The following is a 20,419-nucleotide window of genomic DNA, read 5'->3' as shown; positions in this document are numbered from 1 at the left end:
TGCCCCCATAGCAAAGCACTTGCAGTGACGTGCGTGCTCACTTCTGAGCCAGGCTGTGTGCGTCCATAGACACACACACAGCCCAGCTCAGCCATGGACATGATTTGATTGACAGCATTGGGAGTCAATGGCTCCTGCTGCTGCCTCTGTGTCCTGTGAGGAGAGGAACACAGAAGAGTGCTGCTGCATATGGGCGCAGGGTGGACTGAGCTAAGACTCCAGTAAGTATTTAGAGAGGCGAGTGGGTGATACAAGTATTGGGACATTTGTTTTACTTAATGCAGAGAATGAATAACCACTTAAAATCTCATCAGATTCAGATTGAGACAAAGCAGTGTACTTTAGTAAGAGATAGCTGATGTGATGCAATCTTGAGGCCAGAATCGTATTTACTTATTGCCAGTTGATAGCCTTGAGAGAACCAAATTTACACATTGCAGTTGCTTGACATTGCTTGGATGATAGTTTATATTATACTATTAAAATGTTTTCTTGCTGATTCTACTTTAATTTAGTTTACTGTTTATGCATTCAAATCTCTCCAAAGCCGATATCAATTTTAGTTCCTCTGATAGACTGCAATGGATAATCTACAAGCTAAAATAATTAAAATGGTACAGTTATAAAGACATGCACAATTATGGCTTTGAAGTCTGTTTCTCCTTTGCATAAACGATGAGTGCTGGGAAAGACATGACTGATAGATGGATAAAAGTGCTGTGAAACAATGCATACATAACCACATTAGATTGTTCTTTAAAGAGGAAATCCGTATGCAAATCTTCACCCATAGCTACATGTTAAGTAATTTACCATCAGTGATATCAATTTGAAGTACACAGCATGTTGTTTAGCGAAAAACATAGCATTAGTGCCTTTCTTGCACTTTTGAGGATCTTTTTACTAGTGGAACTCGACCCAAATTTACAGCAGGGCAAGAACCTCTGATAGAACTTGTATTCCTTTTTCCACATAAAGTGATAAAGCAGCAAAATACAGATGATACCAGAATAGGAATCTCCTCTATTGGGATATGTGCACTCTACTCCTGTTTTATAGGAGTCAGTCTTCCAAAATGAGTCATATACAGCAGTAAAAAGCTGGTAAAGATATATTTTTTTCTTTTTATATGCAAACAACATTAAAGCGGTTGTATACCTGCAAATAAAACGAGGTGTAGGGAACTTACCTGGTCCACGCCGAGCGAGATATCATCTTGCCTGGCGTGTCTTCCGCATTGCGGGGGGGAATATCTCCTAAAAAACAAGTATACAACCACTTTAAGACAATACAACAAAATCACATTAAACAAAACACAACCCATGAAAAAAAAGTAATATCTGAAATTCCACTTGTGTAGCAATGCTGAAGATGCATCCTACGGGGCAAGTGACCTAAAATAAAGAGCTATTGCACACCACTGTGCATTTGTTTTTGTTACCCTTCTTTACACTTTATTTCACTGCTGGCAACTGTCTTCCTTAGCCATACCAGGCACTTTCCCCCCATCCTGCCCTGGACAATTTTTAGCTTTCAGCACTGTTGCATTTTGAATGACAATTGCACAGTCATGCTACACTGTACCTAAACTCATAATTTTCTTCCCACAAATAGAGCTTTCTTTTGGTGGTATTTGATCACCTCTGCGGTTTTTAGTTTTTGCGCTAGTTTTTTCTCACATGTGATATGAAACCCATCTGATTTTATTATTAGTGGATTTCTCCTTCTAATATTGACACTTTATATAGTGACAGTAGACATTATCATTTTGTGTTGCACTTTTTTCATATAACACATATTGTGTATCATCATCATCATTTATTCTGGTTGTATGTTCACTATCATAGAGAGTTTTTTATTTTTGTTGGAGGGATGTGAGTGAGTGAGTGAGTGAGTGAGAAACTTATATAGCGCAACACATGCAAACTGAATCGCCTCTGTTCTCAGATTGAGAAAAAGAAAATCTTCCACCGATTGAAAACACTGCCGCTTACCAAAACGATAGATCATGTTTTAAGGAGATCATGCACGCTTGATACTGACAACCTGGCCAGAATGATAATGGCTTCTTGCAGTAATTCCTCCACTCCCTGGTTCCTGTATCGCGATATCGATGACATCAGCAACCGCTCCTCCCTACGCACGTTTCGTGATATGTGACGTCGTCCAAGTGCCCCTGGACGACGTCACATATGACGAAACGTGCGTAGGGAGGAGCGGTTGCTGACGTCACCGCAGCGATCCACAGAAGTCCCGGAAGCTACGGGCTGTGGAAACAAGCTGGCTGGCTACATACATTTCAAATCGCTTTTTATCCATCTTCCAAATGTGAGTGCATCTGCTTTTTAACTTTATTAAACATTAATATTACTGGATTACGCTATGGGAGTCTCTTCTGTTTCTTCTATACCCAAATCTGTGTTACTGTTGAGGGGATCAGTTTGAGACCTTATCGCGATACAGGAACCAGGGAGTGGAGGAATTACTGCAGGGAGCCATTATCATTCTGGCCAGGTTGTCAGTATCAAGCGTGCATGATCTCCTTAACACAAGATCTATCGTTTTGGTAAGCGGCAGTGTTTTGCATTGGTGGAGGATTTTCTTTTTCTGAATCTGAGAACAGCACTATTCCAGAGGTGTACTGCATGCTTTCACGGATGTTAACATTGGATAGATCTTCTCAGAGAAACCATTTATTTATCTTTGGACTTTTATTGAATTTGCACATTGATTATTATTTTGTACATTTTTTTCTCACGTGTGATATGAAACCCATCTGATTTTATTATTAGTGGATTTCTCCTTTTAATATTGACACTTTATATAGTGACAGTAGAGGTTTTTATTTTGTGTTGCACTTTTCTCATATAACACATATTGTGTACCATCATCATTTATTCTGGTTGTATATTCACTATCATTCAGAATATTATTTTAGGTAGCGCAGCTTTTTTCTTTTTCATATTGTTTTATTGTGTATATCTCACATTATTAGCCGCAGCATGCCCATTAGTTTAATATTTAGATCACATGACAGCGCAGTATTTTCCTTTCCAACTAAAATGAGTATGTTCAGAGCGTCCCCAAGGCTCTGTACTATCAGCAGATTGATTGGGGGACAATGAGAGCCCGGATCAAACACTCTTTTTACACAATGTGCAAGATTAACCACTTAGGTTCCACATTGAGTATAACAAACATGCTTTATTGCATTTACAGACTGATTTTACTGTTATTGGTTTAGTAACACTTTAAGCTGGCCTATACACAGCTCAAATTTTGGTCGATTCCTGCTGATTGTAAAGGAGGCAAGAGGTAAAATTGCTGACTGAATAGTGATTGCAACCTATTGGATGCATTCACTGTTTGGACTGTAATTGTTCGAATACAAAATCAAGTTGTGGATATTCCTCAATCTGTTAACGTGCATAGGGGCATCTATTGGAGTTCTTTCATTTAGACCATGGACTGAACGAGACAAGTCTATGTTCTGGCTGATTGGTGTATGTCACCTGTGTTTTTGTGACGTGATCTGGAAAACATGTCAGGCAGCATTATCTCAGGAAAACTGCTCCAAAAAAAAAAAAAGAAATAAAACTAAAAAAAGATTTCCGAACCTTCTTAAACAGCACATTGAGTTGTGCAAAAAGAAAGAACCATGTATAATAAGCCAGCACACTGGGCAGTTATTGTGAAAGTAAGTCGTCATTGCAGTATAATCACCCACAAAGTATATATAATTGGCAGTGCCCTGGATAGTAATTTGTGATGATAAGCCTTTATTTTCAACAAAATCACCTCAAAGCTTACAGAGGTGTCAGCACATTGCACAGCGATTGTTATTGTGAGTATTTATTGCAACATAATTAGCATGAAGTATGTATAATTGGCAGCACACTGGACAGTAATTGTTATTGTGAGTCTTTATTGCTTCATAATCACCCACAAAGTGCTTATAATCACTAGCATTCCAGATGGTGATTGTACTGCATTAGGTATGAACCATCACAGTCGGTAAAACTGTTATAGACTACCTTTAAAACCATATTCCAGCTAGATGGATAGTGTGTACAAGAGTTAGAACTTTGGCCAGATAGTTCTAGGGTGATCTGTCCTCCATACAGCACTTGACCTATTAAGCAGTGGGTGCTTGACGTGACCACATCGGATGGTGCCATGTTGGATCAAGCGCTTCTTTTTACCTTCCTATTGTCCCAGTATAATCATGAAGGTGATGGTGAGAAGGGCTTAACAGAATTAAAAGGCCCCTCCAAATAAACAAGTGCATAGCACGGTAGAGCCTCTTTAGAACTAAAGGTATTTTCATGCTTTATTCCATAAAATATCCCTAAAAAAAGGTTATATTTTCTCAATGGTTCCCAAGTTCTGCTCCATAGAGCCATTATTTTCATGCACTCCACTGTTGATGGTGAACAAGCCTGAAAGCTCAGTATGCAATGTGGAATAAATGGACTTTTTATGCAAGACTTATCTGTACTCGAGGCAGACATAAAAATGTGTGATGGCGATATCTGCTTAGAGCCTCTGTTGGGTTTGTCTTCCTAGTGACACCCGTCACACCCAAAGACACCAGGACAGAAAATGAGAGGAAATCTTTCTAACACTTAAGCCCCTTTCACACTGGACAGTTCCAGTAGAACGGACACAGCCTGCTCTACTTTATGGGCAGTAAGGTGTAAACGAACCTGCTGTCTGTCAAAACTCAACTGCCCTCTGATCTGGGCAAATTAAGAATGTAATGGATCCATTCCATTTGTTTTTATCAAATCGGAGGTAGCTGGGTATAAACAGACACAAGTCTGCTTACATCCGACTGTCCATAGAGGAGAATGGAGGGACCAATCGGGCCCACTTGAAAACTGGACAGACTGACCCAATCTGACACCTTGTGTGAAAGGGGCCCCATACCCAGGTAGGAGTAAAAACCTAATAGAGGTTCTCCTTGTTTCCCACTCATAAGGCCCATACACATGATCTGACTTTTTGACAACAGCGGTCCGACTGACGTGTTTTATCGGACAATCCGACAGTGTGTATGCTCCATCGGACAATTGTTTTCGTTTTTTCAACGGACAAATGTTCGATGTGAATGCTCTCAAACTTTCCGGCAACAAATGTTCAATGGAGGATAATCCTATCGTGTGTACTAAAGTCCAAAGTACAAATACGCATGCTCAGAACCAATGCCAAAGATCAGACAACAATAGCAGAAGTTGCCCAAAGGGTGGCAGTAAAGAGCTGAAAAACCACATGATTTGGTGAAAGTTGGCTGAAAATGTTCTGCTGTGTGTATGCAGAACAAGTTCACGGCCAACGCCCATTTGGACAAAAATCCACGGAAAAGTCAGATGGAAGTCCGATTGTGTGTATGAGTCTTTGTTTAGATATTTGTCTAGAGCTAGGAGTGATTTGACCACATTGTATGACATCTATTCTCCAATTTCTTTTATGTATATAATTTCTTTAAAGGTCTGCCAACTTTTCTTTGGGCGAGTATAGTGCTTGTAAATTTAGTGGTTGAAATAATGACTTTAATTTGTTTATTCCTGCATTAGAAAAAATGGGAGACATGGGCAATCTTTTATAACTGTAGAAAGCATGCAATTATCTTAGAGTACCTAATGCTAGAATATTTTGGACACAAGGCACCTCATAGCTCTTTTGTATTTATCTGCAATTAGACTTTGAAGCCACCTTACAGGCATTGCTTTCAACAGTGGAAAAACATCAGTGCATTACTGATCAAAGTCTGAACAACTCTATACTGAGCATCATTAGTAGTTTTGGTAAACCACTTTTAACAGTCACAGCATGAGGGCAGCCCAAGTGTTTGTCAGGAACATTTTTAAACTGTGCTGTGTAACATTTTAAGGTTACTCTGTGTCCGTAAATCATTCAATCTTTCCTGTGACTGAAGTATCACTCTAGGTTTTAGAAAAAATAAAAAATTCCTCCAGGTGAACTTTACAAGTTGGAATTTAGAAAGAAACATTGAAGGTTCTTAACTTTTTTCTGTTATGAGGAAATCATTTGAGCCTTAACAGCAAGAAAATCAGCTGCAGACTTTTATGTATCCAAGAGTCTTAAAGCGGAAGTAAACCCATCTATTTCATAGTTTCAAAAAAACAGTTAACATTCCCGGCATGCCGGAAATGCTAGATGTCACATTTGCTTGTGCTCTCAACCAAACTGTCAAATCATCCTATGGCTGGTTTTATAACTGATCACATGTGCAGCTTCGTGGCAGTTGCAGATTAAACAGAGGCCAAGATGGCAGCTTCCTTGGCTGAAAACAATAGGAGGATTTACTTCCACTTTAAGCTGGGCATAGATGGTTTAAATGCCTGCTGAACCGGCTGAGATTCAAACTATGAATGGGCAGACGTATTGCTCCGAAGTTGATCGATTGATCAACTTGGGTACAACCAACCTTTCGGGTTTTTCATGCGATTATTGCCAGCGGCTATAGCCGCTAATCACTGTTCTCCCGGCCTCCATGGGAGGAATTCCCACCATCTTTCCTGCAGCCCATGGTTGGTTTCTAGGAAAGGGTTATATTGGTCTGTAGCATAAGATTTGGATTATAGTGTAGGGACACCGATTCAAGTGGGAGTGGAAAGACCTGGCAAAAACCATACAGAAACTCAAGCTGGGATCTGTTTTTTTTTCTGAACGTGGCTTTAATGGCTTCCCATGAGAAAAGAATTTACGAATTTGTTTTCTTTTAGTCACTCTGCAAAGTCCCATAAATAACCTGTTGAGCCTACCGGTAATCTTCACCTAATGCAGCTTCTTGCCATTCTTATGTGGGCTGTGCTGCTTGTACTACAGTGGTGAATAATAAAGAAGACTTTGGCCCAGTCAGGGAAGTTAAAGGAAGTTTTTTTTTCTTTAATTTTATGATGCTTATACATCACATAGTAACTGGACTTGGTACTTGTTTAGTCTGCCATGCAAAAGCTTTTGGTTGTACTTCAATCTTAAGGCCCCATGCACACGAGACGCAAATGCAAACTCATCTAAACACACGTTTTCAAACGCAAAAACCGGCGTTTAAAACGCCCGGTTTGCCGCGAATTTCACATCGTTTTACCGCATTTGTGTTTTTATAAGCGTTTAGTTAAGAAACATCATCATAAGACCCTCCCTAATCTCAAAAAACAGTATTATTTAACCATTTCAGCCATTTTGTGAGACCAGAGTGAGTAGCAGCTGAGAGAGCAGCAGTGTACTTGTATTTAGCGTGTCACTTGCCACATCACCTGCCACAAGCTGCGGATTGTCCACTTGCCACGTCACCTGCCACAAGCTGCGGATTGTCCACTTGCCACGTCACATGCCACAAGTTGTGGATTGTCCACTTGCCACGTCACCTGCCACAAGTTGCGGATTGTCCACTTGCCACGTCACCTGGCCACTTCACCTGCCACATCACCTGGCACAAGTTGTGGATTGTTCACTTGCCACATCACCTGGCACGTCACCTGGCCATGTCACCTGCCACAAGTTGTGGATTGTCCACTGGCCACATGACCTGGCCACATCACCTGGCCATGTCACCTGCCACAAGTTGTGGATTGTCCACTGGCCACGTCACCTGCCACATCACCTGGCCATGTCACCTACCACAAGTTGTGAATTATCCACTTTGCCACGTCACCTGGCCATGTCACCTGCCACAAGTTGTGGATTGTCCACAATGCAATCAATTACAGTTTTTTTAATGGTTTTTCATCATTTGCCATCATTTTTGAGATTTCTAATGTAAAAAAATAGGTCACCTTTAAAAACGCCTATAAACGAAATCGCGGCAAAACGCGGTACCGCGTTTTGTCGCGTTTTGCGTCTGAAACACAAAAACGTTTGCGTCTGAACCCATTTGTTTGCTTCTGAAAAAACGAGCATAAACGCAACTGCCGTAAAACGTGACTGTGTGCATGGACACATAGGATAACATTGAATGTGTTCAGGGGCAGTTGAAAAAGCTGTCCAAATGTGCATGGGGCCCAAGTCCTTCACGTACTGTCGACAGTTGTCATTTGGTGATCAAGAAGATGGTCAATATACAAAAACATATCACCTTTAACCGCCTACTAGTATTTATATTTAGAACAGTGATACAGTAACACAAGTACTGTAGTTAATGTACTTGCTGGAGTTCCGCTTCAATTTGATAGTGTAATTTAAACTGCCAGTGCATCTAACACTCCCCTCCCCCCAGACTGACAATGCTGCTGTCCAAAGGTGCCCCCTGTGCTCATTCATCCAGAGTGTGTTACTGGCCAGATCACCTGGTGAAAAGCCAAAAATCCTAAAAAAAAGGAATGCAGCCACCACATCTGATTGGTAAGCTGCAATGTATTACATATGAGTATGGCATTTATTTTCCCATGGCCACTGGTGATATTCTGATTTTGTTTTCCTATGAAGATTTAGACTTATTTGCTCTGTGTGATAAACATGGTTCCTAGTACTAACACTTTGATACATGAAGCCTCATGGTGCAATAGCACAACAATCCAATTATGGTTGGTTGTTACCAACTAGGAGTTAATCATGTAACCCTTACTTTACTGCTTTATTATTTTTAATGAGTCCCATATAAAGGAAAGTAACCCTTTTTTGTGTATGAATCTTAAATGGTATAAAACAATGATGGGGTCTTGATCTTTTTATGGAGTAACAAAGATTTTTCTCTTTGTTTTTAAGGTCACATATGAAGCTCACAAGGAATACTTGGCAAAGATGTATGAAGAATATCAAAGGCAAGAAGAGGAGAATATCAAGAAGGGTAAAAAAGGAAACGTTAGCACCATATCTGGTCTCTCTCAAGCTGCAGCTGCTAAAGGCGGACTAGAAATTAGAGAAATTGAGGACCTCTCCCAGAGTCAGAGCCCTGAAAGTGAAACAGACTATCCTGTCAATGCTGACACCAGAGATCTGCTCATCGCCACAAAAATTTCTGATGATACTATCACTAACACTGATAGACCAGCTGGTGGGGTTCGGGTTGAGGTTCATGACCTTCTGGTGGACATCAAAGCAGAAAAGGTTGAAGCCACAGAGGTAAAACTAGATGACTTAGATTTATCTCCAGAGACTTTGGTCACTGGAGAAAATGGTGCTTTGGTTGAAGTAGAATCTTTATTGGACAATGTCTACTGTGCGGCTGTTGAAAAACTTCAAAACAATGTTCATGACAGTGTTGGCATTATAAAAGAAACTGAAGAGAAAGATGGTCCTCTGATCACACTAGCAGATGAGAAAGACCAAACCACTTCTAACAATACCTCATTCCTTTTTGATAAAATGACAAATTCAGAAGACAAACTGTTGCCTGAGCTGACTGGTGGTAACCATCTAACCATTGGCAATGTCCAGGATGCTCATGTTCACCTTGGTGTTAATGATGACCTTGGTCTGCTGGCACAAATGACGGGTAGCGTTGACCTTACTTGTGCATCAGCTGTGATCGGGGAAAAAGATTTTAAAATCCACACGACAGCTGATAGTTTAGGAAGCCTTTCTGATCGAGAGTTGGCTTCATCGTCAAAGGCGCTGGAATATGCTCAAATGACTACTACCACTCTGGAAACTGAATCATCTACTAGCAAATCCTTAGTAAATATTGATGCTAGCAGTACAGTCTCTGACACTGAGAGGTCCGATGATGGTCGGGATCTTGGAAAAGAGATCAAGAAAATACAGACCACTACAACTACTACACAGGTAAGGGCATTCCTCTCTTAATTTGTCAATGTAGGTTCCAATAAATGATTTAATACGTGGCAGGAGACATACAAAAATAGTATCTGTTAATCAGAAAACGAAAGAATGTAATTATAATAAGAATGTGTTCATGGCTAAATGATACAGATTGAGTGGCTAGTTCTAGTAGTTAAGGCTTAGGTCTGGTAGATTAGGCTAAATTTATGTTTTGATATTTTTGCATATATTCTTTCCTTACCTTTCCTTTGTATCTCAGGATCTTGATTGTTTTATTTATTACCTAGATGATAGCTTAATATGACTTGATAATTGAATGGAAAATGTGGTTGGTCTTATTTATCAAAGTTTCTGGAGAGCTGTCTGATTTGTCGTGCAACAGCCAGCAGATTCCTACTTTATATTCCGCCTGTCATTGTTCCAATGCAGACTTGATAATAAAGGTAGCATATGGTTTTTAGGGCAAATAGACAATTTACATTCCAGATTCTTTAGGCTGAAGTACCAAGTCTTCTGTGGTGGGAAAATGTCTTGTCTATACCTTTTTTTTAGTCAAGGCACCCTTTGACAGTATATTCAGTATTCAGGAACCTCAGTATAATGCAAGGTACACACTGAGGTTTTTTTTTCCCTTCAATTCAGTGGGCTACATGAAAAAGACTGACTGTTGTACTAACATTGCTTGTGTTAGTATGGCAATTTCCCCGCTGTGCTATTGTGTTCTGACAACCCCCCCCCCCCCACCTGCCAGAACACAGCGATCAGAGTGCGCAGCCATTGGCGATCATATATATATATATATATATATATATGTATGTATATATGTGTATGTATATGTGTGTGTGTATATATATATATATATATATATATATATATATATATATATATATATATATATATAGTAGATGTGTGTGCGTATGTGTGTGTATATATATATATATATATATATATATATATATATATATATATATCTCCACACATATGCAGTGCATACATATTGCCTTTTTGAAAAATACAGATTTATTGATCTGCCTGATCCAGACACCACCTCACTTGGCGGACTTTCCCTCCCATGTGCGGCACCCCCACTGCCCGGAGAAATGTTTGTTTGCAAAGTCTTGCACTTGATCGAGCAGGTCAGCACTCTGGAAGAATCCTCCCCCAATCAGCAGGGCTCTGTACATTATATATTGTCAGCTCTGCATATTACTATTGGCTCTCACTTTAGCGACAGTTTGGGATTCCACCAGTTTCAGCCTTGTATATTATACAGGGCTGAGACAGGCAAAGCTGCAAACTGTTGACAGAGGGAGAGCGGACAGGATTTCTCAACCCGGGTGCCATGACATACATAAAGTAAATATACAGTATCTCACAAAAGTGAGTACACCCCTCAATTTTTTGTAAATATTTTAGTATATCTTTTCATGTGACAATGCTGAAGAAATGACACTTTGCTACAATGTAAGGTAGTGAGTGTACAGCTTGTATACCAGTGTAAATTTGCTGTCCCCTCAAAATATTGACACTTGGGCCCAAAGTGTCAATATTTTGTGTGACCACCCATTATTTTCCAGCATTGCCTTAACCCTCTTGGGCATTGAGTTCACCAGAACTTCACAGGTTGCCACTGGAGTCCTCTTCCACTCCTCCATGACGACATCATGGAGCTGGTGGATGTTGGAGACCTTGCGCTCCTCTACCTTCCGTTTTGAGGGTGCCCCGCAGATGCTCAATATGGTTTAGGTCTGGAGACATGCTTGGTCAGTCCATCACCTTTCCCCCCGCAGCTTTTTTAGCAAGGCAGTGGTCATCTTGGAGGTGTGTTTGGGGTAGTTATGTTGGACTACTGCCCTGCGGCCCAGTCTCTGAAGAGAGGGGATTTTGCTTTGCTTCAGTATGTCACAGTACGTGTTGACATTCGTGGTTCCCTCAATGAACTGTAACTCCCCAGTGCCGGCAGCACTCATGCAGCCCCAGACTTTGACACTCTCACCACCATGCTTGACTGTAGGCAAGACACACTTGTCTTTGTACTCCTCATCTGGTTGCCGCTCACACACGCTTGACACCATCAGAACCAAATAAGTTTATCTTGGTCTCATCAGACCCCACAGGGCATGGTTCCAGTAATCCATGTCCTCAGTCTGCTTGTCTTCAGCAAACTGTTTGCGGGCTTTCTTGTGCATCATCTTTAGAAGAGGCTTCCTTCTGGGACGACAGCCATGCAGACCAATTTGATGCAGTGTGCAGCATATGGTCTGAGCACTGACAGGCTGACCCCCACCCTTTCAACCTCTGCAGCAATGCTGGCAGCACTCATACGTCTATTTCACAAAGACAACCTCTGGATATGACGCTGAGCATGTGCACTCAACTTCTTTGGCCGACCATGGAGAGGCCTGTTCTGAGTGGAACCTGTCCTGTTAAACCGTGCTGCAGCTCAGTTTCAGAGTCTTGGTATTTTTCTTCTAGCCTATGCCATCTTTATGTAGAGCAACATTATTATTTTTTTTTTTCAGATACTCAGAGTTCTTTGCCATGAAGTGTCATGTTTCAATTCCAGTGACCAGTATGAGAGAGTGAGAGCGATAACACCAAATTTAACACATCTGCTCCTCATTCACACCTGAGACCTTGTAATACTAGTGAGTCACGTGGCACTAGGGAGGAAAAAGGGCTAATTGGGCCCAATTTGGATATTTTCACTTAGGGGTGTACTCACTTTTTTTGCCAGCAGTTTAGACATTAATGGCTGTGTTGTGATTTTGAGGGGACCGCAAATTTACACTGTTATACAAGCTGTACGCTCACTACTTTGCATTGTAGCAAAGTGTAATTTCTTCAGTGTTGACACATGAAAAGATATAATAAAATATTTACAAAAATGTGAGGGGTGTACTCACTTTTGTGAGATTATGTGTGTGTATGTATATAAATGTAAGTAATGAAAACCACACACATATTCTCACTAATTGCAGGCACGGTGATTGATGATAATTCATGTAATTACTTGAAATAATATCAATCACTATGCCTGCAATTAGATTAAACCAACTGTGCTAAAAATGACTAAAATCACAAACAAATGTACCTCCCAGAGCTTATATGCAGCTTACTGCCTCTGTACTGTCTTATTTTTCACCCCTCTCACACACCTGCATGGGCCTCCCCAGCAACACCGACACAAGAGAAGGAAGCATCACAGCTCCCAGAAAGCTGTGCGGGTGCACGACCGGCCCTTAGCAACCGATGGTAATGTCATCGGTTGGCAGGGCGCAGGTGGGCAACTCGCTCAGATTCCTGAGTGTCTGCGGTAGCTGCAGGCAAGTTTGAGACAGCAGACCGGCACTGCTGTATTAACAAATACCCTAAACTGATGGCGATTAGAATATTTTACAAGATGCCTGCTTAGTTGGGGAAGTTTTTGGCAATTTTTCCATGGAACCCCAGGGTTGCTGGCCAGTGCCAATCATGGGCTGGATCTAGCCTGTCTGATGTGGGAGTGCATTCATTTTTTTTTTTTAGGGGGGCAGGTGTACAATTTATATTTGCATAACTGCACAATAGTGTTATGGTAGACTGTATATGTTCTATAAGTGTCACTCAGTAGCAGTGTCTATGCACAGTAGCACACTATTTTATGTTCTTTTTTATTTATATGGCAACTCTCTGCGCAGAGTAATCAGGCTGAACACAAATCAATCACACCCATTGCCGTGGAAAACCTCATTCATTGAAAGTGTCACACCTCCAATTTTAGCATGGCAGACGGCCATAAAGATGAGTTTGTGTTTATAGTGTGTAATGATATCCCAGTGGCAGCTATTTTCATCACACGCTCATGCAGTCTGAATTACACGATCATAAGTAATTCCATACAGGTAAGTCATGGGCTCGTGGGAGAACATGTGTATCTGAAATATTTATCACCGTGTGGACCCTGGAGCCTTATGTTTAGTTATTTTATTACACCCTGCCACAGGCATAAGGAAGATGTGATTACTGTTTACAGGTTTATTTAGAGTCAGTGCAATGGGCTCTCCAAGGAGCAGCCTAGTACAATAGAATGGCGCCTATTTCCTGGATGGCCATATGTATAGCTTTCAAAGCTACCTGCTCTGACGTAACACAAGTATAAATGATTAGGTTCTCATTCAGTATATTTGATCTTGCATGCACAAAATAGGAAGGCATCTGCTATTTGTAGAGGCCTGTCCTTTTGGTTTAGAACAGGCTAGAAGAACATTGTGTTGTTTGATTACTACATGCAATACTCTTCCTTCCTGTATCTTGGGTGGAAAAATGTACATATTATTCAATAGCGGTCTTGGAGCCAGCAACATGACATATTTAGGACACTAATTGTAAAACGTGTTTGATTTTTTTTTTGGGGGGGGGGGGGGGGCTTGCATTTGCTAAGTAGGAAATCTTCCCTAGTCCTGCATCTTGGTCATGCTGTCACATGGTACTACACGTTTTCTTTAAAGTATACATCGAGACAGATATAGAAGACACTAATTAATGTAATCAATAATTATTACTTTGGGTTAACCAATTTTTTACCAGCCTATTGTAAAATGACAGATGGCAGGAGCTTTCTAGCCCTGGGTGGATGTCATATGAAGTCCTCAAGGAGTATGCCATGCCTCTTACTAAATACCTTGGACTGTCTTCTTTCCAAAAAGAAGGGGGGGGGGTGTATTTGCACTGTCCTGGCATTTCAGGGCCACAAGAAATGAGAGGCCTTCAGTAGATCAGGATTGATACATTTTCAAATATATATATATATATATCAGAATACATTCTAGTCTAAATTTATGAAGCATAAATTGCATTGGAAGCATTTTTCTTAAAAAAAAATATCTGTATTTATATATATATGTATTTATATATATATATATATGTATTTATATATATATATATATATATATATATATATATATATATATATATATATATATATATATATATATATATATATAAAAAAAGCCGTTGGTGATTAAATACCACCAAAAATGTAATATCAATCTGTCTCAAAACAATTATAAAAATTCCAGTTGGGTACAGTGTTAATTGACTGAGTAATTTTCATTCAAAGTGTGACAGCCCTAAAAGCTAAAAATTTACCTGGGCAGGAAGGGGGTGAAAGTGTCCAGTATTGAGGTGGTTAAATGAAAGTAGTGTAAGCACCTGAATTGAACCTGCAGTCCCTGTATAGCAGAACTGAAGTGTGAGAGGAAGCCGCAGCAGCAGCACAAGGAGTCAATATGAGAAAGAAAGGTGACGGAGGGATGAGATCATATCTGTGTTTATTTCAGGTACTTGTATAGCGCCGTCAATTTACACAGCGCTTTACATATGCATTGTACATTCACATCAGTCCCTACCCTCAAGGAGCTTACAACCTAAGGTCCCTAACACACATTCATACATATAATAGGGACAATTTAGACAGGATATAATTAACCTACCAACATGTCTTTGGGAGTGTTGGAGGAAACTTGAGTACCGGGAGGCACAGAGAGAACATGCAAACTCCAGGCAGATAGTGGTCGGGATCAGAACCAGCGACCCTTTTTGCTGCTAGGTGAAAGTGCTAACCACTACACCTCTGTGCTGCCTGTGTTGCTTTCACTGTCCAGTCACAGATAAGGACAGGTCAGTTACCGAGCGATGACCTGTGCTCAGAGGAAGGGGGTTGAATGATGCTGGCCATTAGACTAATGACATCTTGTGACCCAAATGGGTACTGCATGGGAAATCTCTGGGTTGACTGTGAATATTGCTGATAAAGCTAGTTTTGTTGTTTTATCCTTCATGGGCTATTCATTTTTATCTTTTTGGATGGAGTTTTGCTTTGGAGTCTTCATGTTTTAAAATGTCTTGGCTCTTTACTTATAAAGGAAAAGGATATTAAATAATTTCGGAAACATAAATTGGCCCTCATTTTGTAGAATATTATGCAGCATGTTCAGGGTTGTAAAAAGCTTTCCTGTTATAAAAGGGAACATGCAGAAATCCAATAAAACCAAACTGTCATTATAGTAGGAAAATGAGTTTACCCTGCAGAGGCTGTCTACCGAAGTGATGTGAAATATCGAGTGGTCTGAAAATGCTCTTAATCATACACATTTTGATACACTTGGTGGAGCCCAATGTTCAAAATAGTGCAGCAATAAAAAGTTAATGTCTTTACTCCCTCGTAGCATTTATGTAATTTTCCCATCAGTAAATGCTGAGCAGGAATCTTAAACCTTTTGCAGCTATTCACAGAATTTAAGAGTGGTGCCGTTGCTAAGACAACAGATTGCATTCCATCTCTTAACTGCCACTGCCCTACTGATTGAGAATTACAAGTGCGGATCTAGCAATATACACCTTTTCATAGAATGTGTTCTTCACACTTGTGCCCATTATCTGCTGGTCACTGTCTACTTCACTGATCTTTCCATCAAAACAGCAGAAGCACGTAATGCAACACACGCACATTATACAACCATTACCAATGTGCACTGTTTTGTCTGTACATGACAAATTCTCTGATCCAAGGATTCTTGATTTAACAGGTCCATTACATCTAAAATACAATTTGATTCCCAGAGTGTCGATCTTGGTGGCCCCCCTCAGCTTGCATGAGATCCTCCTGCTGACTTCTACAATTGGAATATTGGGCACTATATTAAACTTAAAGGGCAATTCCACTTTTGCATCCAAAAAAAAAAAACCTCAACACTCCCCCCCCCCCCCCCCCCCACTCCAGTTCGCAGTGTTCCTATTTGCTTTTTAGCAAGTTCAGTGCCACGCACAACTGCTGATTTTCTAAGCCGCACACAGCTCTAATGCCAGCAATGGCAAGTGGTTATTTAATGAGAATAATTCTTCTGTCTTGGAAGAGAAAAGTGATTCTCTTTGGCAGTATTATTCTGATGCACAGTCTTCAGGGCTGTGCAAAGATTTGTTAATTGGCGGGTGTGGGTGGCGGTAAACTTGCTAAATAACAAATAAGTGCAACAAGGATTGGAGGAGTGTGGAAACACACACAACATTTTCTTCACCCTCACACAACGCCAAGGCTTAAAGGGGTTGTAAAGGAAAATAATTTTTTCCCTACATAGCTTCCTTTACCTTAGTGCAGTCCTCCTTCACTTACCTCATCCTTTGATTTTGCTTTTAAATGTCCTTATTTCTTCTGAAAAATCCTCACTTCCTGTTCTTCTGTCTGTAACTACACACCGTAATGCAAGGCTTTTTCCCTGGTGTGGAGAAAGCCTCTTGAGGGGGGAGGGGGCAAGCAGGAGTGTCAGGACACTCTCTACTTTGCAAATAGAGAAAAGAGTTGTGTGTTAGTGGTCGTCCTGACACTCCTGCTCGCCCCCTACCCCTCAAGAGGCTTTCTCCACACCAGGAAAAAAGCCTTGCATTACGGTGGTGAGTTACAGACAGAAGAACAGGAAGTGAGGATTTCTCAGAGGAAATAAGGACATTTAAAAGCAAAATCCAAGGATGAGGTAAGTGAAAGAGGACTGCACTAAGGTAAAGGAAGCCATTTAGGGAACATTTTTTTCTTTACAACCCCTTTAAGGTGGCCAAAGATGGATTGAAATTGGTCAAGTTCAGCAGGAAGCAGCCACATTTCAATCCGTGTGTGGCCATCCCAGTTGGACAGAAGCTGATCATTGACCTTTAATGAGCTAGTAGGGTTGTATAAAGGGTAGTTCTATTCTATAAACTGGAGTTCTGACAGGTTTGGAAGAATCTAATGCTTGCCGTTGTTTGCTTGGGTGCATGTATTGCATATACAGGGCCCATTCTCATGGAATTATTACATTCCAGCGGGTTGCATTATCGATGGTAATGATACTTTACCTTGCCTCTATGGTGGAGACGCACATTTTGCTCATTGTCAAATTTCTGGACTCTGGACCAACGATGAGAATTACAAGCCCCAGGTCTTGTCAGTAACAATGCTGTGATTACGGAGCTCTGGTCTGGTGTGTGGAATATAATGGATGTGAAGCTCTACATAGTCAGACAGGTGATTATTATTAGACAGGGTGATCATGTGACCTGTGCTCCTGGCCTTGTTCCTTCATTAGTATTTCTGTGCAGTGTAGCTTGGCAGCTTCATTGGCCTTGCAGGGATAATTAGCATTCTGTTACTCTAAACTCACAGCCCACATTTAGTACAGGGTGCTGGATGTGTAAAGGGTAACAGACCATGGTAGGCTAAGGCTTAAATGTGTTTACTTTACAGCCTGCATTTGATGAGCATTTTACTTGAATCTTTGCAGTTTTGATATAACATTTTTTTTGGCTGCGTGACTGATCCCAATGTGCGAAGACAAGTGAGACCGTCTCATCCCAAGTTCTCGATAGATAATCTTTAACCTGCTAATGCGAATAGGGAGGCTGTGGATATTAGTGATAACATATATGACTTAAAAACAATACCCCTGTGTATATTAAATTTTAACCTGTAGAGATCCACACAACAATCCCCAGACTGTACAGATTAAGAAGGCACCCCCTACCCCCAAATTTGTTATTGTGGCCTGTGTGCATTTAAATGCAGAATGTGCATGTCCCACTGCATATCATGTGGTTTTCCTATCTTTGTAGTGGGTCCTGTTTGTGTCTTTACCCCTATTATCGGTAGTAGTTACAGCAACAAGGGCAGTACTCTACAAGCATGTAAACAAGCCCATGGTCATGATGGGAAGCAGCTGAAGACCAACAATATTGGTGATCTTCCCTGTCTAGTGTGATCCCGGAAGTGCTCATCTCTGAGCATTTCCAGGTTTACAGCTTTAAAACGTTAGCCCCTCTAGATAGGAAAACGGCATTTTGAGCATCTCTTTTTTTCAATCTACTTGGAGAGCGTGCAGAAATAACATTAGATATAATAGACCCCTATTATCTCCCTAAAGAAGAATTATCATATCAGCCTCCCATCCTTCTGCATTCCTTGTGTCGGTGCTTGCCTCGAGCAAGTGCTGGGAGCCAGAGACCATGTTAATATTCCCATTGCACACATTCCTGGTTTAGGCTCAAAAGTAATGGGTTCTGCAGCAACATCCAGATGGCAACTGTAACAACCATACATCAAATTTCATATTTGCAAGCATACCACAGATCGTAAATGTCGTGCAGAAGTATTTTTTTATTGAATAATGATCACATCACAGAAAGAAAGGTGCAATGTTTTGGAGCCGCGCAGGACCTCTTTGTCAGGCATGCACCTTTCTTTCTGTGATGTGATCATTATTCAATAACGATATACTTCTGGACGACATTTGTGATCCATGGTGTGCTGGCAGATATGAAAGTTGGGAGCCAGAGACAGGCGCTCGTTATCAAAGCAACTGTGCAATGTTAGTTAGCCATGCACTAAGTGGCACCGAGGATGAGAAACTGAACTAATTCTTCTTTAAAGTGAACCTGTCACCAGCACTATGCTATCACATAGGGGACTTATCAACCCCCTTGTGATGGCAAAAAAGTTGGGCAAAATAAAGTGTTTAAAAAAGTTTAAAAACTCTTCCTTCTGCCACTGCTTATGGCCTTGCTACCCAACAAGGATAGGTTCTCTGCACTGTGCCCTTGTGTGTCCCTCTCCCTTTCTCTGTGCCTTTTTATTTTTTTTTAATCAGTTTATTTAAAAAAAAAAATACTCTCTGAAAAAATGTAAAAGCCACCCATATACATGAAGTGCTCATGCATTCACAATTGACAATTGCACATCATATTGGGTGTCACTAATCCTGCCAGAGTGACACAAGCGACTGTAGAGGTTCTCTTTTAATTGATAAGCTATAAAGGCTTTTAATGCATCACCTATTGGCAATTATTGAGTGTCCTATCGTTCTGGAGTTATGTGAGTGCATGCAGTTTTGAGGCTTGTCATATGTGGTATCTGTTTACTCGACATCAACTTTATTAAAAAAAAAAAAAAAAAAAAAAAAAAAAAGAGTATGATGGAATGGTTAGATCTTTTTTTTTTTTCATAATGTGTGCTTTATTGGAGAGATTTCCACATATGTTGTCCCAGAAACATGGCAGGAAAATCTCTTTACCATGAGGTGATATTCCCTGTTACACAGTTGTAACCAGGACATGTGCTCAAATTTGCTCATCTTCCACTAAACTGCCTGACTACTGAGTTATACGTGGCTACCTGTGCATATCAGTTTGTGTAAACCTGTATGGCAATCCCTTTTGGGTTTAGTCCTCTTAATCGCATTGCAGTAGGCATGTTTTCATGTAAATTGTCTTGAAACAGTTTATTAACTTGAAGTTCTTTTAAGTTCTTGGACCAGGTTATGAAATCTCATGAGAAATTGTTCAACACTGATATGTAATGCTAAATATATTGATGTTCTGTTTGTAGGCAGTACAGGGCCGCTCTATGAGCCAACAGGAACGGGACCTACGTGTTGACTTGGGATTCCGTGGGATGCCAATGACTGAAGAACAAAGGCGGCAGTTCAGCCCTGGTCCACGAACCACCATGTTCCGTATTCCAGAGTTCAAGTGGTCCCCAATGCACCAGCGACTTCTCACAGACTTATTGTTTGCTTTAGAAACAGATGTGCACGTGTGGAGGAGGTAAAACACATTTTGCTGATTAATGTTACTTGCATGTTAAAGATGTTGTGGAAAGATAGGAGTT

General features: G+C 40.6%; 1 protein-coding gene across 8 annotated transcripts in view; it reads left to right on the top strand.

Moving 5' to 3' along the window:
* Positions 1-20,419, top strand: part of NBEA (neurobeachin) — a 793,834-nt gene that overhangs the window by 318,142 nt on the left and 455,273 nt on the right. For all 8 annotated transcript variants that reach the window (XM_040340410.1, XM_040340408.1, XM_040340406.1 and 5 more), the window contains exons 22-23: positions 8,731-9,750; positions 20,138-20,355. In XM_040340410.1, coding sequence (XP_040196344.1) covers positions 8,731-9,750; positions 20,138-20,355 — 1,238 coding nt within the window. The remainder of the gene's footprint in view (positions 1-8,730; positions 9,751-20,137; positions 20,356-20,419) is intronic.

The sequence above is a fragment of the Rana temporaria genome, chromosome 2 (assembly GCF_905171775.1).
Source record: "Rana temporaria chromosome 2, aRanTem1.1, whole genome shotgun sequence".
Taxonomy (NCBI): Eukaryota; Metazoa; Chordata; class Amphibia; order Anura; family Ranidae; genus Rana; species Rana temporaria.
The sequence above is the reverse complement of the archived record's forward strand: the minus strand, read 5'-3'. Positions and strand labels throughout refer to the sequence as shown.